At 39.6% G+C, this 19,158-nt stretch overlaps 1 protein-coding gene across 1 annotated transcript in view; it reads left to right on the top strand.

Annotated features, from left to right (window-relative positions):
• The window catches only part of LOC124778016 (prominin-like protein), a 519,332-nt gene that overhangs the window by 327,184 nt on the left and 172,990 nt on the right, over window positions 1-19,158 (top strand). Inside the window, 3 exon segments of the mRNA XM_047253593.1 lie at window positions 10,552-10,716; window positions 12,741-12,865; window positions 18,224-18,247. Coding sequence (XP_047109549.1) covers window positions 10,552-10,716; window positions 12,741-12,865; window positions 18,224-18,247 — 314 coding nt within the window.

Here is a 19,158-nt window from a genome sequence, read left to right on the forward strand (position 1 = left end):
TTTGAAAGAACTCAGTAACATTCCACATCACAAGTTTTTGAGGCATACAACAAGGTGACGTACTTTAGGACTTTCAATCAGTGGGATTTTATAACAGTGGAATGGTATTCAATATTACTTACTTAAGCATATGTCTCTAAAAAAACAATTCTGCTACTGTTCAGTCCAAATTCTTCAATATCATTGTAAGTGCTTTAAAGAAACCTTAAATAAAAACAGAACTTCATTTCATAATCTCATCTCCAAATGTATTCAGTAAGTTCACACAGTATTTTCAAAGCCAAACGCGTTTGATCCAGAAGATGCATACAGAAATAGAAAACATACTTCAAACTTTTTGGCTCGTGGTTTGAAGGTTTCTGCTTTGAGAAAAATTGAGAATGTTTGTGAAGTTCTTCATAATGCTCTCTGTATGTTGGATAATCTGCTTCCTCTTGAACAACTAATTGTTAGCAAGTGATTAACTGAAGAGGTGAGTAACCTGTAAGAACGAGAGAAGTTATGGTTTCTAAAGAATGTCCAGAAAACATTACATTGTAGAGTGCAAATATGTAGTTGAAAAGATGTGCCTATCAAGTGCACCACTGAAATGCTTTAGGTTTTTAATGCCAAAGAAAGAATACCGTATTCACTCAAATCTAAGCCGCACTCGAATCTAAGCCGCACCTGAAAAATGAGACTCGAAAGCAAGGGAAAAAATTTTCCCGAATCTAAGCCACACCTGAAATTTGAGACTCGAAATTCAAGGGGGAGAGCAAAATTTTAGACCGCACCTCCAAATTGAAACAAAGTTGGTCCATTGTAACATGAGACACAATTTAGATCGAATGGATGAATATACAGCTACAGTAGTTTGGTTCGAGTCGTAAGCTTAACATTTAAGCTTAATCAAGTAGCCATTGGTATGTGTCGGGTGCTCAGTCCGTATTTATAAGGGTACCCTTCCTTTTTTAAATGTTTTGTGTGGTTTAAATCGATCACATATTTTGCTTTAATCAGATCAGTGCCGTTCTCTTTGTTATAGGTGTTTACGTCACTCTAAGCTGAAAATGCATTATTGTACTGTGCCATGCATTGTTTGTCGGATTCTGATAAAGAGTGTTTACGACCTATCGCCGCTCGAGGCATGGCTTGCTTTTGTGCGCGCTACCGCCACTTACAATAAAAATAAGAGAGGAATTGTCACAGAAGCGAAAGAATGACAAGAGACTGCTATTTGTTATTACTTACACTGCTGCTTTCTTTGATAATGATCAACAAGAACCAAATAATAGACTGCATACGATAGATGTTCTGAACGAGAGTTTAGCGAAAATTTTTCTCCGTTTGAAAATCCTTGCAGACGCCTGTTTAGTACATAACATTCTGCATAGAAATTAGTCATCTTAGATTTAAAAATCTAGTCAGTTGCCGTGCTTCATTTCTGACTGTATCACTATCCAGCATAAGAATAATACGAATATAATAATGACATGATATGTATATTCTTCCGCGCTTGCTGGTGTCTCACTCTAGTTTCCTAGTTTATTAGGCAGACAGGATTTAAAATGAGATAGCAGCAAATACGAAAGAATACATGGCATAATGTTTACATTCTTCTACCTTTTCTTTTAATTTATTTATTGGCGCAGAGGTTTTGGCGCCAGTATTTATCTTTGAGTCTACACAAGCATGCCTGTGTAGCGCTACGTATATTCGACGGCAGAAGTTAGTTGTGGCGCCACCTACCAACATTTTTCAGAACTTCCGCTTACTCTGCACTCGATTCTAAGCCGCAGGCAGTTTTTTGGAGTACAAAATGCGGATAAAAAAGTACGGCTTAGATTCGAGTAAATACGGTAAAGAGCAGAGGCTGCAATGACATATTAATGATTGCAGAAGTGATGCCGATTGATATCTGGTGGGCTTTCTCATTTGATGAGTGGAAGGTTCTTCAGTCTAAAAAAAGGTGATGCAGCTTTAGATAATGAAAGGAAATAACAATTACTGGAAGCAGCATGTCTCAAAATGAAACTGATCACCCATTGAGTTAAAGTATCCAAATTTTCCAAAAGTTGTTACGGCTTCTCCTATAATTTCCCATGGAAATGCAGAAATAGAGAGTACATGATATTCTGTTTCGAAGCCAGCATTAGAAGACAAGGCTATGCAATGGCCAAAAGATTTTTAAACAGTGTTTTGAGTGCGAGGAATGTTGTGAGATGATGCCCATGTTTTCTCTTTGTGTCCATTCACACACGGCTCTTAAGAACGCTGACTGTATATAGAGGCATCAGAAGAACTTCTCTCAGTTCTCAGCTAAACTCAACAAAGTCCTCAGAAAATGATTTAAAGGCAGCAAAATTGGTTCAGGGTATGATTTGAGAATGCATGAAAGTGGAAGAAAGAGTGAAAGAAAGGGAAGTGGAAAATCTTGAGAAAAGAAAGTCTATTACAATTACTTCATTGTTTATGAAAATTCGTAAGAAACAATAACTGAAAAATATTTTCTTGATCTTTTTCCAGTATTGAAGTGTATAGTGTCATTGGTTGTAAAAATGTGATGTAGATTTTGTTTGTGAATTACGATTACCAATGCATTTTGCATATATTAGTGAATATTTATGAAGGAAAAAAATGGCCATACTCCATCTTGAGTCACAATAGAGAGATTTGTTAATGTCTGAACCAACATTTTTGGTAGGTGATTATAAATGAAAACAATTTATTTGTACCAGATCTGTTTTTAGAAATAATTTGTCACCTTTTAATCATCATTTTTCAAATATTTTGTCACCTTTCCCACATTTTTCAAGTGCCACCATGGCTCGTTACCCTGCAGATCAGAAAGGAGGATGGATAAAATATATAAAAATAATAGTTACTGTCATGACAAACTCATAGATTTCAGAGGTTTCAGGTGCTGTAGTATCAGTTTAGTGAGTGAAGTATCAAAATTAAAAACATAACATACGTTATAAGCATATCTGGAAGCATTGATTATTTGGTTTTGAAGGTTTCACAAGGAAATTTTAATTAGTTTATGTGCATAAAATGCAATGGTATATTTCCAAATAGTTTTCCAGCACATAGACGTCTTCCCGTGAAAATTATTTGTAAAAATTATGGTGCTAGCACACATTAATGGAAATGCTTTGATATTTAGGTTTCTGCAGTGCTTATTTGGTAATTTACATCTAAAAGATTGAACATGAAACATCATTGTGCCAAAGAAAACTCACAAGGAATGGCCCAGTCTGATATGTTGAAACCTACCTGGTAATTTTTCACACAGGAAGAATGCACCAAAAGAAATGCACTGTCAGAATTTGTTTTAAAAATATTGAAGTTATTCATTTTTGCCACTTGAAGAACTGCTTGTAACTGTGGTTTGTACAGCTCTTTCTGCCTGGTGCGGAAATCAGTGAATAAGCAGATGCAGCTGTGACAAGAGAATGTAGCACCACATAGCATGAAATCCAAAGTGCACAGACATGGATATTAAGCATTCAAATTGTAGAAGAAATGTCTCAAATCATTAATTTTTTGAATAACTTGCAGTTCATACTGTCAGCTAAACTGTTGCAGTTGTAATTTGTACGGAAGTGACTTGCAGTGGATAGAAAGTCAGTGCAGTGTATGATGATACATCACATATGACTTCTATCATTTGGTACTTGAATTTGTTGAAATTAAATATTTTATAACAGTTCCTGTTCACAGTTACTATCATAATTTTTGAATATTGTATATTTTTCTAACAATGAAACAGTTCCTTGTTTATTTATCACAAAAAGTCATATTAGTTTTGAGTGTCATCCAAATTATGTTAAGTCTTTTGTCGCACTCCAAAAGACAGGGATGGTGTTATGTCCCAGTCAAGAGTCCAGTAAAAGCAATGAAATATTTTCTGCAGGTGATAAGAAGTCATTTCAGATGTAACACTGAAAATTATTTTTTCCCATTTTTCCAGATTAAAGATTGTCGGAAGGACTTCGAATGCGGTCAGGTGATTGGGTGTCAGTAGTGTATGCGAGATTCCCACACTCCTAAACATCCATAAGTACACTGTTTCCGATGTGATAGTAAAGTGGAAACGTGAAGGGACACATACAGCACAAAAACGTACAGGGCGACCTCGTCTGTTGACTGACAGAGACCGCCGACAGTTGAAGAGTGTCGTAATGTGTAATAGGCAGACATCTGTCCAGACCATCACACAGGAATTCCAAACTGCATCAGGATCCACTGCAAGTACTATGACAGTTAGGCAGGAGGTGAGAAAACTTGAATTTCATGGTTGAGCAGGTGCTTATAAGCCACACATCACACCGGTAAATGCCAAACTACGCCTCGCTTGGGGTGTAAGGAGCGTAAACATTGGACGACTGGATAATGGAAAACGTTGTGTGGAGTGACGAATCATGGTACACAATGTGATCATCTGCCAGCATGTGTAATGCCAACAGTAAAATTCAAAGGCAGTGGTGTTACGACCCCTTGTCATTTTGGGTGGCATTATTATAACACAGGCCTATGTTAATGTTTTAAGCACCTTCTTGCTTCCCCCACTGTCGAAGAGCAATTCAGGGATGGTGATTGCATCTTTCAACACGATAGAGCACCTGCTCACAATACACAGCCTGTGTCAGAGTGGTTTCATGACAATAACATCCCTGTAATGGACTGGCCTGCGTAGTCCTGACCTGAATCGTTTAGAACACATTTGTGATGTTTTGGAGTGCCGACTTCATGCCAGACCTCACTGACCAACATTGATACCTCTCCTCAGTGCAGCACTCCATGAAAAATGGGCTGCCATTCCCCAAGAAACCTTTCAGCACCTGATTGAATGTATACATGCGAGAGCGGAAGCTGTCAAGTCTAAGGGTGGGCCAACACCATATTGAATTCCAGCATTACCGATGAAGGGCGCCACGACCTTGTAAGTCATTTTCAGCCAGGTGTCTGGGTACTTTTTATCATGTAGTGTTGAAAGAACTGCTGCAGTGTAGCACAGAAAACAACCGAAATGAATATACAATGAGACAAACAGAAATGACACTTTTATTCAAGGTCAGTAACAACGATGAAGTCACTGTGATTCGTGATGGTCCCCTGGACATTACGAAAGGTGAGACGTGGTTCTTAATATGGTTTGTTTTCACTGTGTATGGCAATACATGCTATGCAATGTGCTCCATGCTGCCCATAAGGTTAATAAGAGTTATTCTCCACCAGTGCTGTTGCCAAATGCTGGATGGTCATTGGTGCCTCAATACATCTCACACTTGTTCAGTAGGATTTTAAGTCTAGATAATGAACAGGCCACTCCATTTGTCAAATATCCTCTTATTCAAAAAGCTCCATCTGCACTGTTTGATGCGGTTGTGTATTGTCATTCATAAAAATGAAATCAGGGCAGTTTTCAGCCCTGAATACACACATTGTGAAGGAGTACCATGTCATAATAACAGCGACTGGAGAGTGTACCATGTTCAAAGATTTGGAGATCAGTACACCTATGCAAATTTATGCCTTTCGTCCCAATAACACCTAGATCACCAAACCCATAATGTTAGACAGTGTTATTGGTTTTATTTTGTGTCCCCACCCCTTACCATGTGAAGGTATGTCCAGAACAACTATCCAGACTGAATTTGCTCTTTTTGGTCTAATTCCTGTGCTCTTGTCACCATCGCAGATGGTGCCATCAATGTGCAGATGTCAGCAGAACACAACATACTGGTCCTCGTGCAGAGAGACCATCCCCTTGCCACTGTGGAGTGTGAAATTTCATGCCTTGCACTCCTGTTAAATGAGGTTGTAATTGCACCTGCTATTTGAAGTGGGTCCCTTCTCACCTGTTGTACAATGTTACGGTAATCTGCTGCTGTAGAAGACCCATCACCTTACTTCCAGTTCACCGATAATTCCGCCCATATGAAGTCATTCAAATGTTGTATCCAAGCCATTTTGTAATGAAGACCCTCCACCACAGTGCATCATAACTGTTTGCTGATTGACACCCAATATCTTTTTCTCGTACCTTCAACTGCCTCATGTTGTGAAGGTGGTGATCCTGCACTTTCATTCATTTCCGCTAAGCTATTAATATCTATCTCATCCTTAAGTTTTGCAGAGCATCGTACTTCATCCAATCTTGCTACGAAGACTATTTCAGAAATTTATTTGCTATAGATTAAACATGAACATATGATCTGTCAGAAGATAACATAAATATATTATGTTGTGATAATTAACAGTTGATAATGAGAAAGAGAATAAAACCATTCATTTAATGTGGTTAAGGTGCACTTGGGTTCCAGCACAGTTGATTGCTCTCAAACTGTGGCTAGTTGCAGATTCAGCCACTCAGTTCCTGAACAACCTGTTCACAACACACCACCTGTGGCTTCTTCAACTCGACCAGTTCCTTCACTTGGTTGGTTGGTTGATTTGGATGAGAGGACCAAACAGCGAGGTCACTGGTCCCCTTCAGTTCCTTTGCCACTTGATAATGCATCCCATTATCAGCTCCACTAAACTATTGAGTGAGAAATGACCCTCCAGCAAACCTTTTGTTCATAATCCACAATACTCAAATGCTGCTAGTCACTGGTCCCTGTTGTTACTTTTATGTTTGTAACTTTTCACTTTTTTCAGTAATTTTCAGATGATAATCGATAACCACCTGCCTTCCCCTCTGTTGCCTTCCATTACCTCCTGTAGTGTCCTGCGGTCAGCAGGAAAGAACTAACAGTCAAGTTCGTTATAATTAAAGAAAACTGCCTTTTTGGCATGCACTAATTTAAAAAAAAAGAAACAAGAACAAGAAGAAAACCCCACAATTCTTGTGGTAGCAAAACCAGATAAGAATACAAGGCAATGAAAGAAAATAATGACCAAAATCTACTCTGAATGCTACGACAAGTGTTTACTATGCTAGAGCCGGCATAAGTACTGGCCAGAGCTGTTATATCTGTAAGTAAACATTGCCAGTCTGACTGTCCGGCATTGCTTATAATGCCGAGTTGGCGGAGTGCTGCATGAATCACTTGAGTTCCAATTGGTGGAACGTGTCACATGTCATCTGGCGAAATAGTTCCGTGTTTATTTTGAGAGCCTGTTATTGTTTACATCCGTTGGCAAGGTTTCGATCTGAGCTCTTGAAAGGAGTTTGGCAGCCCATCTTGCTTGTCTGTTGTGCAGGCCCTCTAACTGATAAGGGGCCGCTGCGACACCTCCCAACACCTTCTTGCCCAATAAACCCCCCCCCCCTGCCTCCATGCCCTCTATACACACACACACACACACACACACACACACACACACACACACACACACACACACACACCACTCCCATCCACCTGTTGTAGTTGCCAAAACCTACAAAAACTACACGTTATTTGGTCTATTACTCGCATGCCCACAAACAACAGTGTGGACTACAGACAGGTCACAATTAGTCCACATGGAAAATACCAGACAGCAATGGGACATTGTCTAGCAGAATAACTGTTTCCAAATCCAATTCTGTTGCTCAGTGTCATGTGGATCCTGGGTAGCTCTTGATAAAGTGATCGGGTGTTAGCAGCAGTCGCAATTATTTGGGGAGTTCATTGACATATGCTTGGGGGCATGAACCACTAATGATGCTGAAACTTCCTGGCAGATTAAAACTGTGTGCCGGACCGAGACTCGAACTGAGGACCTTTGCCTTTCACGGGCAAGTGCTCTACCGACAGGAGTGCTAGTTCTGCAAGGTTCGCAGAAGAGCTTCTGAAAAGTTTGCAAGGTAGGAGGCGAGGTACTGGGAGAAGTAAAGCTGTGAGGATGGGGCGTGAGTCATGCTTGGGTAGCTCTATCGGTAGAGCACTTGCCCGTGAAAGGCAAAGGTCCCGAGTTCGAGTCTCAGTCCGGCACACAGTTTTAATCTGCCAGGAAGTTTCATATCAGCACACACTCCGCTGCAGAGTGAAAATCTCATTCTGGAGACTAATGATGCTGTCTCCTCTAGATTCCAGTGCCAACCTGCTGAGCCATGTTTATTGATAGTGTAGCTAGGCTCCTCATACCTGGATCTTTGAAATACAGAATTCCTACCACCCCATCTGCTGCCTCCTGGCAACCTGAACAACCACTGACAAGGCCCAGCAGAAATGAAGACTGCAAAAAAAATTTAGATGTAGTTTTTTTTTCATGTTTAAATCCCTAAAGATGATTCCAATGAAACCCTGTAGACAAAATTTTCTGGTTTCATCTACAGAATTTCACAGAAACAGATTACATGTGTATGAATAGTTTGTAAAGAAAAAGTGAGACATTAATGTGCATGGTATTGTAACACTGTATGAAAGTGTACTCTGACACACACTGAATAATAAAACATGTTTCACTTAATTATAAAATATGTTTACGATATTTGATCTAATTTTTTGATGTATTTGTTGAACAGTGTTATTTTGAAGTTAAATAATTGTATCTTGCATGTGTTGACTCCAAGGTTCTAAACAAGGATTGTGATTACGGAAGCTCTTTCAGTTGCTAAAAACAACATAATGAGAGAAATATCAATGAATTAAAAGCCTATACCTTAAGCTTATAAAAATGCTGTATTGTGTAAGATGACGGTTTAATCTATTGAAGCAGCCACGGCTGTGATTTAGCTTATAAGCTGTGGTCGTGCAGGAACATTTATACACTACTGTTTGTAAAATGTGAAACACTCAGTAGCAATTGTGTGCAGTATGCCACAATAAGAGGATGTGTAGGACAGTGGAACCACAATAAGTGATTTAAAGGGAGAGAGGTTGTATGCACGTAGGCCCAACAGTGCCATCTCTTGGGTGACCGGACAGGCCAGTGTTATGCAGCAGTCAGTCTGTGCAGAGCCATCATACAAAGTGGAAATGCAGAACCAAGTGCCACTATGCCTCGCCGACATCACAAGGTGGAGTATCGACATATGACTGCATTCAAATGGGGCAGAATGATTGGACTGTGATGCATGTCTGTCATTCCATGATGTTGTGGCCTGTACACGGCATGCTACATCGACAGTGAGGCATATGTGGAACCAGTGTAGAGAAGATGGCCATACACAGTGCCAACAGGGTATCGGATGGCACAGTGTGACCACAGCGAAAGATGACTGCTATCTTATCCACTTGGCCTTAACGAGCAGAACAGCTTCATCCCTAGTGTTGGCACGACATTAGAGCACTGCAATAGGTGTCAACATGTCTGTGTTGATGGTTCGACATCATCTTTGACAGGCTGACTGGCGACATGCATGCCATTGCATTGACTTCCAGTGACCAGAACCTACCAATGCCGGAGTCTGCAATGGATGTGTAAATGCCAACACTAGTGTGCTGAGTGGCAAAACGTTGTGTTTTAGGATGAGTCCTCCTTCAACTTGTCCTACAAGCTGCAAACATGTTTGATGCCACTGTAGCGAAGTAATCAGGCAGATTGTATTGTTGATCGCTGTAGCGGACAAACGCCAAGTATGATGGTTTGGGGCATCATTGCCTATAACACAGGTTCTCACCTCCTGTGTCTTGAGGGGAACCTGAACAGCTGCTGCTATATCAGGGAGGTCTTACAGCCTGAGGCATTGCCCCTCTTGCAGGCTATTCCATATGCCATATTTCAGCAGGACAACACTCAGCCGCACGAAGCGAGAAATGTGAAAGTCTTCTTCGAAGAATGACAGTACCACTGCTTCCCTGCTCTGGGCATTCGTCTAACACCCATAATGAGCATGTCTGTGATGTAGTCGGTCGACAGCTTGTTTGTTCAGGTCCTCTTGCAGCCACAGTTGATGCTTTGTGGATGCGCCTAGAAACTGTGTGGCTGAGTATTCTCCACTTGCATATTCATTTACAGGTCAGTAATTCTACTCATTTGTGTAGTTTCATGTCCGTAATAAGCAGAATAAATTTCTTTTTCATCAGATCTCTCTGTCGTGGCGTCTATCACCTGTGGTACTCCCTGTAGTGTCAGCTGTCATGATCAAGATAGAAACATTTCATTTTAGTTATTGTTGGCACTTGTTAGAGCAGAGTTTCAAAATGGGTTGCACTGTTTTAAGACCGGGATGACACTATTAGAAGAAGATATAATAATAATAATAATAATAATAATTATTATTATTATTATTATTATTATTATACACAACATCAGCGAAGCTTCACAGGATTTTCTTGTTGTAAATGCATTGTGTTATGATTACAGCACAAACTGTCAAGTGATGATATGATATGGTCCCCCCAACCCCCACCCCACCCGTATTCTATTCTTGAGTTTCAGCCAGTGCTTTTGCTATAACATTGAGACATGTAATAATACTTCTATTTAGTCTCTCCCTTATCCTCTCCTTTCATCTAGGCTTGTGTTGTGACATCTATCCATGTGTCAGTGCCATGTTATTTCCTGTCTGTGGAATATAATCTACGCTGCCATTTGTAAGTGTATCAGATGTGTTCAAATCCTGACCCAAGCCTGTCATTTTCAGAATATTCTGGTAATTTCTGTGAATGGTATATTTGTGAATTTCACTTACAGCCTGTGGAAAGTTACTGGCAAGTGAGCTTGCAGAAGAATCCCAGGCTGTGGTTTTATCTAATCTCACTCTGTTGGTGGCTGATCTCCCAGTTGTTCAAGCAGAACTTAAGAAAACTCAAGAACTTACGAAGTCATTACAGAGCAGTGCAGTTCAACTCCAGCGTGGTAAGTGAGGTAAAAGAAAAAGACAGTTTATGTTGTGGCGTCAATTCAAAGAAAATCAACCCACTAACTTCTAAAATTTTGTCATAAGCAGTTATAATATCTCAATATGATAAAACCATGTGGAATATGAAACAGTCTACATGTTTTATCCTGTTTATATTTTTTTTGGCATGGCATTCTATAAACAGCATTGTGTTTTTTTCTCTTGCATTAATATCTGAAGGTGTTTTGTGGACTAATGCGCGTAATGATTATACAAGGGTGAGACTTCCAAACACTTTCTCTTCTTTCCATATGACTGTCAAATTTATATGGAGGTGAGACTTTGTTAAATCTGAGTTAGATTGAAGAACGTGCAATTGAAATGTGGTTTTGCTACAATGTTTTTAACAATTGCAAAATAAGACTGTTATTTGCAGTACTCACTCACAGTAAACACATAATTGATAGAATCATTTTTATATTCCTTCTTTGTTTAAAATAAAAATTCTTTCAAGTCAATTAACCAACTAATTTTTAATGGTTTCTTGCTCAAACCATATCACATACACACTTGTTAAAAACATATAAATATTGAATATATTCCCCAAGTTAGTTCAAATCCAAAAATACGTTTTCTTAAAATAGGTCTAGTGTGTTACATCATGCATTTAATACTGGTCACTTGTGCCAGTCCTCAGTCCCCTATTGACTGAGGTGGTGCAGTCCACAGAACTTTTAACAGGCAGAAAGGTGGCAGTTCACATCCCCATGCGACCATCCATATTTGTGTGCCATGTGGCGACACACTATCTCTTAAAACATGTTCCAGGATAATATTGCCTTGGAAAAGTGTTCAGCCAATGTACTTCCCCCCCCCCCACACACACACACACACACCTTCAACCCCCACCCCCACCCATTCTAAGGTTGTGGTCTGCAGCTAATAACCTCATCATCAATAGAACATTAAATACTCTCTCTCTCCCTCCTCCCCCTCCCCCCCCCCCCCCCCCCCCCTCCGTAATATAAACTCTGAGCATGATTCAACACCCTCCATTGGGCCTTAGAGTGGCAGAACCATGACTTAACTGCTTGGATCGTAAGAATAGATAAATTTCCATATAATAAAACTTAAACCTCAAGTTGTGTTGCGTGCTTATTGGCTAAATGGCTGTTAAGTTGAACTAATTGTTAGTGGGGAACCTCTTTGGTTATGATGTGTGTATAGATAAATTTACAGTGTTATCTTCACCCAGTGCTTCACATAATCTGATAGTTTTGAATGAAACTATACAATGTGATAATCAGCAAAAATTTTCCTTAGGAATCAACAGGTCAGTTGAGTGAATTTCAAAATTCCCCAAGTGTGTGGCTGTTGTGAAGCAAATAATTTCACTTGTATGTTAAGACCTAGCTTTGACTTTGCCTTTGTACAACAATGAAGTGTCTCACTCTGTCTAATCATTACGGTCAACAGCCAGCCTCAAACATACTATCCAACACTGACTTTTCTTGGTGAACTGATGCCTTGAAGCAAGTACCTAATATGGAATTTCTGCCTGACAATGGTTTCAACCTGTCATGTTGTTCAGTGACAGCCACAGCATAAAAGTCAGAATTTTCATCCTATGATGCACTGATAATGGTTTGAAGATGAATCCAACTTTACATCAGTATTCATAAAGAGTGGTGTAACAAAACAGTGTATAATTCAGCTCCAGTTTGTTACTTTAGTGACAGCTGATGTACATACTAAAAAATATAAATAAATAAGAATGATTCTTTCACTGTGGAGTGTAGGGCGTGCAATTTTGAAACTTTCTGGCTGATTAGTACTGTGTGTTAGACTGGTACTCAAACCAATGACACTGCTTATTATGGGTAGTGTTCCAGATTCGAGACAGTTTAAGTCTGCCAGGAAGTTTCGTAAATAAATGAAATTGGAAAAAATACGGAAATTAACTGCTCATGAAAATCATACTCTTCAGTCCATTCCATTTCTACACCTCATATTTGTGACATGATTTTCTTCCTCCTTTCAGAATTATCAGAAATTCGAGCAGAATTGGAGGAAATGCTGAAAAACTGTAGTACCAAGCCTGCCTGTCAAAATGCTATCACAAGTCAGAATATACAAAATCTTAATACTACAGCAGATTTTACGAATGTAAGTACATGAAATCGTTTTCTTGAATGTCACAGTAGTAACACTTTCACATACTCAATTGTGTGTACTGTTTTGAGTGTCCTGATCAGTTTCCTGCAGACCAGTATCTCCATAAATACGTTTAGGTACATATATTTTCTCCAGAATAAGCAACATGTTAGAATTTGTCAGCATATTTTGAATGTTCGACAGGAATACAATGCATACTTACTAGTTGTCTAAGCAACAGCTAGAGGAGGGTCAAGAGGTAAAATAAACTGAAAGATATTGAAATACTGTTTCACTGGTTGTATTATTTTGCTGCAATGTTTTATGCACTAATTTATCTAGACTTCTGAAGAAGTTACTTGTCAACAATAACGCTGTTTATTGACTAACTTTAAGGAGGTGCAACTTCCAGCACAGGTGATAGAAAATGTGGAAGTTGCTTCTTCTAAAGTTAAGTCTGATCACCCAATTTATCTACAAAGAAATTTAATAAAATTTCTGAACAGAAATTTATTTTTTGTGTAATTAAGCCTGTTTGTTAGATTTTTTGATGAATTTTGTGAAAAAATGAAATTGTGGTCACTGATTTCATGTCAAAATCCTGTCCTTAAGATGTGTTGCTGTTGCTACATAATGTAAAAATAAGTGTTGATTGACAGTTGCTTAGATGGTACAGTGTCTTTTCATAATTATGGACCTGAAAAATTAGCATTTGCTATAAATGCAAATATAGATTTGAATTCTGCCTCAAAATGTAGATACATGAAATCACCAAATAAATGCTATTTCATAGCAAGTTATATCCCGATGAACTATTTAATCATAGGTCATTTGAAATAAGTTTTATTTTCTGCATAATCTGTAGAATGTAAATAATGTCAGGTTACTGGTATTGCTCATCATTTGGCTAAGACCTATTTGGAATGATAATTTGCATAAGAACATTTTTCCAAAATAAAATGTGCTTGAAAGCAACAATATAACAAAGTGCTTGATGCTCTGGTGCTACATCGGTTGGGAGTAGTTGAATGGTCTCTGTAAGGTACACACTGTATAATGCAACAGAGCTGAGAGACCTAGCATCTTAGAGTAAATAAAACTTGTATGCTTGTCTGCTAGCGGAACTTCAAAAATTAGTATAATGGAGGTGTGTTTTGAATGATGGTTGTGTCAGATACTGGAAGAGGTCGGGTCTGAATTACTTCATTTATGACGCTGCCAGCCTTATCAATCAATTGTGTGGTAGATGTTACAGGACACTTTGCAAACTCAGCTTTGCTTTGTGTTGCACATTGCTTATTGTTTCCTTCTCTTATTTTGAAATGCATGAAGAGACTAATCCTGGTCTGTCATGGTTTTCAGTTTGACCCTCACAACACCCAAACAGATCAGCAATACGTAAGATTATGTGTCAGTCCTGCTTTTGCAGAAACACACAATCCAGTTGTAGGCTAGATGCCCTGCAAGAGGGCTGTGAGACTTGTTTTCCCACATTGCTCCTCTTCTCTCTGGTGGTCATAATTCTGATTTGTTTGTCCTTCTAGCCAGTGCCAGGTTGTAGTGTCTGCACTCTGTACTATGCTACTGGAAAACAAATCTGGCCAATGTATTTGGATTATGCTGAAAGTCTTAACCTAGTGTGTGAATGTAGCTATTTTTGGTTCTGATTCTACTCTAAGACATTGTTGGTTCTGTCTGTAGTATTGTGAAGCATGGGTCTGGTGGCTACGAATGCTCGGGAAAGATCAAAGTCAGTATTCTGTCAATTTTTTACTTGTCAAATTAAGTGGTAAAAGAAAAATGGTATTGAGTAACACCTTGAATCAGAGAAGCACTCTGTTTACTGATGGAAAAATGTTGCTCCTACTCAACAGAAACAGCCATTTGTTGAAAGGTTAACGGGAGCTAGAAGAAGCAAAGGCCGTTTTGGAAAGAAAAGAAAAAAAAAGAAAAAAAGAAAAAAACATTGAAGTTGCCATAAAAGGAAATTACCAAATCTCCAGCTGTCACATTAAACAGTCAATCTCAAAGCATTAAGGCATCATCTTCATGCACATGGTGTGTGTGTGTGTGTGTGTGTGTGTGTGTGTGTGTGTGTGTGTGTGTGTGTGTGTGTGTGTATATATATATCTAAAAAGAAAGATGATGAAACTTACCAAACAAAAGCGCTGGCAGGTCGATAGACACACAAACAAACACAAACATACACACAAAATTCTAGCTTTCGCAACCAATGGTTGCCTCGTCAGGAAAGAGGGAAGGAGAAGGAAAGACAAAAGGATATGGGTTTTAAGGGAGAGGGTAAGGAGTCATTCCAATCCCGGGAGCGGAAAGACTTACCTTAGGGGGAAAAAAGGACAGGTATACACTCGCACACACACACATATCCATCCACACATACACAGACACAAGCAGACATTTGTAAAGGCAAAGAGTTTGGGCAGAGATGTCAGTCGGGGCGGATGTACAGAGGCAAAGATGAAGTTGAAAGACAGGTGAGGTATGAGCGGCGGCAAATTGAAATTAGAAATTAGCGGAGATTGAGGCCTGGCGGATAGCGAGAAGAAAGGATATGCTGAAGGGCAAGTTCCCATCTCCGGAGTTCTGACAGGTTGGTGTTAGTGGGAAGTATCCAGATAACCCGGACAGTGTAACACTGTGCCAAGATGTGCTGGCCGTGCACCAAGGCATGTTTAGCCACAGGGTGATCCTCATTACCAACAAACACTGTCTGCCTGTGTCCATTCATGCGAATGGACAGTTTGTTGCTGGTCATTCCCACATAGAACGCTTCACAGTGTAGGCAGGTCAGTTGGTAAATCACGTGGGTGCTTTCACACGTGGCTCTGCCTTTGATCGTGTACACCTTCCGGGTTACAGGACTGGAATAGGTGGTGGTGGGAGGGTGCATGGGACAGGTTTTACACCGGGGGCGGTTACAGGGGTAGGAGCCAGAGGGTAGGGAAGGTGGTTTGGGGATTTCATAGGGATGAACTAAGAGGTTGCGAAGGTTAGGTGGACGGCGGAAAGACACTCTTGGTGGAGTGGGGAGGACAGATATAAGTTAGATATATTTTTCCCACGTGGAATATTTCCCTCTATTTTTATATATATATATATATATATATATATATATATATATATATATATATATATATATATATATATGATGCGACTTACCAAACGAAAGCACTGGCAGGTCGATAGACACACGAACAAACTCAAACATACACACAAAATTCAAGCTTTCGCAACCAACGGTTGCTTCATCAGGAAAGAGGGAAGGAGAGGGAAAGACGAAAGGATGTGGGTTTTAAGGGAGAGGGTAAGGAGTCATTCCAATCCCAGGAGCGGAAAGACTTACCTTATGGGGAAAAAAGGACAGGTATACACTCGCACACACACCCATATCGAACCGCACATACACAGACACAAGCAGACATTTGTCTGATGAAGTAACCGTTGGTTGCGAAAGCTTGAATTTTGTGTGTATGTTTGTGTGTGTTTGTGTGTCTATCGACCTGCCAGCGCTTTCGTTTGGTAAGTCACGTCATCTTTGTTTTTAGATATATTTTTCCCACGTGGAATGTTTCCCTCTTTTTCATACAGAAGCGCTGGCAGGTCGATAGAAACACAAACAAACACATACATACCCACAAAATTCTAGCTTTTGCAAACAATGGTTGCTTCATCAGGAAAGAGGGAAGGAGAGGGAAAGACGAAAGGATGTGGGTTTTAGGGGAAATTTCCATGTTAGAGCTCATTTTAGTTTCATCTGTATGTACTGTACTTCCTCGATTCACCGACTTTGGTGCTTGTGTTGACATGTGACTCATTGCTCTACAGTACTAGCATCAAGCACATCAGTATGTAGCATCAACAGGTTCGTGTTTATCACGAACCTGGTTTTGCAGTCAGTGCAATGTTTACAAATGCGGAGTTGGCAGATGCCCATTTCATGTATGGGTTAGCATGGGGCAATAGCCGTGGCGCGGTACTTTTGTATTGAGACAGATTTCCAGAACGAAGGTGTCCCGATAGGAAGACGATCAAAGCAATTGATCGGCGTCTTAGGGAGCACGGAACATTCCAGACTATGACTCGCGACTGGGGAAGACCTAGAACGACGAGGACACATGCAATGGACGAGGCAATTCTTCGTGCAGTTGACGATAACCCTGATGTCAGCGTCAGAGAAGTTGCTGCTGTACAAGGTAACGTTGACCACATCACTGTATGGAGAGTGCTACGGGAGAACCAGTTGTTTCCGTACCATGTACAGCGTGTGCAGGCACTATCAGCAGCTGGTTGGCCTCCACGGGTACACTTCTGCGAATGGTTCATTCAACAATGTGTCAAGCCTCATTTCAGTGCAAATGTTCTCTTTACGGATGAGGCTTCATTCCAACGTGCTCAAATTGTAAATTTTCACAATCAACATGCGTGGGCTGACGAGAATCCGCATGCAATTGTGCAATCACATCATCAACACTTATTTTCTGTGAAAGTTTGGGCAGGCATTGTTGGTGATGTCTTGATTGGGCGCCATGTTCTTCCACTTACGCTCAATGGAACACGTTATCATGATTTCATACGGGATACTCTACCTGTGCTGCTAGAACATGTGCCTTTACAAGTACAACACAACATGTGGTTCATGCACAATGGAGCTCCTGCACATTTCAGTCGAAGTGTTTGTACGCTTCTCAACGGGGACATTTGAAAGCTCTTGTCTACGCAACCCCGGTACCAAATGTAGCGACTCTTCGTGCTCGTATTGTGGACGGCTGTGATACAATACGCCATTCTCCAAGGCTGCATCAGCGCATCAGGGATTCCATGCGATGGAGGGTGGATGCGTGTATCCTTGCTAACAGAGGACATTTTGAACATTTCCTGTAACAAAGTGTTTGAAGTCACACTGCTACATTCTGTTGCTGTGTGTTTCCATTTCATGATTAATGTGATTTGAAGAGAAGTAATAAAATGACCTCTTAACATGGAAAGTAAGTGTTTCTGGACACATGTCCACATAACGTATTTTCTTTTTTTGTGTGTGAGGAATGTTTCCTGAAAGTTTGGCCATACCTTTTTGTAACACCTACCTCGCACCCAAGAAAAAGGGGATGGAGGTGTTTGTGAAATCTGCCAAAAGTAAATGCTACATTTTCAGGTCTGTAATCATAATTGACTGAGTTATTGCAGATAATATTTTTATTGAAGAATTATTCTATAAACCATCATGAAAGAGACAAAAGTATTATTGCTTAACTTAAACTGTGTTGTAGCACTTTAAGTTTAAATGATGTAGCAATATCTCATTACGGTTTTCTTAATAATTTCTTTTCTTTTTTTTATTTCATGCTGAAGCTACTTGACAGATACTTTCCAAAGGTATAAAAATTGCAAATGTTTTTCTTAGAAGCTTCTTAAAGAAATTGCATGGGAGGTTATGATATTTAGTTAGCATGTGTGTAATTTTTGCATGATTTAACTTCGGCAACAGATATCGAAATTTAAATAGCATGTTACTGGTTAACTAACCGAGTTTTGTCTTTCACAAGCATTGTTTCTAGCCACAGAAAAGTATAGCATTTCAGAAATTCCTTAGTGCATTCAGCTTTTTGGTTTATTTTAAAAGTTTTTTGTGTGGTTCAGGGATAGTAGAGCGTTTCACTCTGTAATGCTTTCTTGGATTTTTTAGTAATCATGTCCATTTATTGAATGTAGAAAACTTATTCCCTCTTTGAATTGCTTGTTTCAGGTATAATATGCTTAACTTTCCCCATTATTCAACATGGTCATTTCTGTGTGGACCGTCAATCTTACAATATTGTAAAATAAATCAAACATCTTTTTCTGTTTGTAACGAAATTAGTAAATTATGAATCTGTAAAACACTGCAATTCTCAGGTGCCCTGCTGTTGCCTTTTGTTGATGTTACATAAGATGAATGATAACCCCACTGAGAAAAATTAAATATACAGGGTGTCCCAGGAGGAATGGTAAAATTCAGGGATATGGCAGGTATGGCCATTTGTAGCAAAAGGTCTAGTAAATGTGGGCTTTAAAATGCATACCTTAAGAGCTATGACCACTTCTTCATCTCTGATACAATGAAGCAAATATATTTTACTGCAAGCTCTGTTCTGTCCATATTTTGGGAGAAGGTGGTATGGACCAAAACAAGAAAAACATGTCCAGTTAACATGGGCTCTAAAACTGTACCTTAAGATGTGGGAGCACTTGTTGATCTTTTTCACTGTGAAACACATCTCTTCTACTGAACAAGTGCTCATAGCTCT

The sequence above is a fragment of the Schistocerca piceifrons genome, chromosome 2 (assembly GCF_021461385.2).
Source record: "Schistocerca piceifrons isolate TAMUIC-IGC-003096 chromosome 2, iqSchPice1.1, whole genome shotgun sequence".
NCBI classification, from domain to species: Eukaryota; Metazoa; Arthropoda; class Insecta; order Orthoptera; family Acrididae; genus Schistocerca; species Schistocerca piceifrons.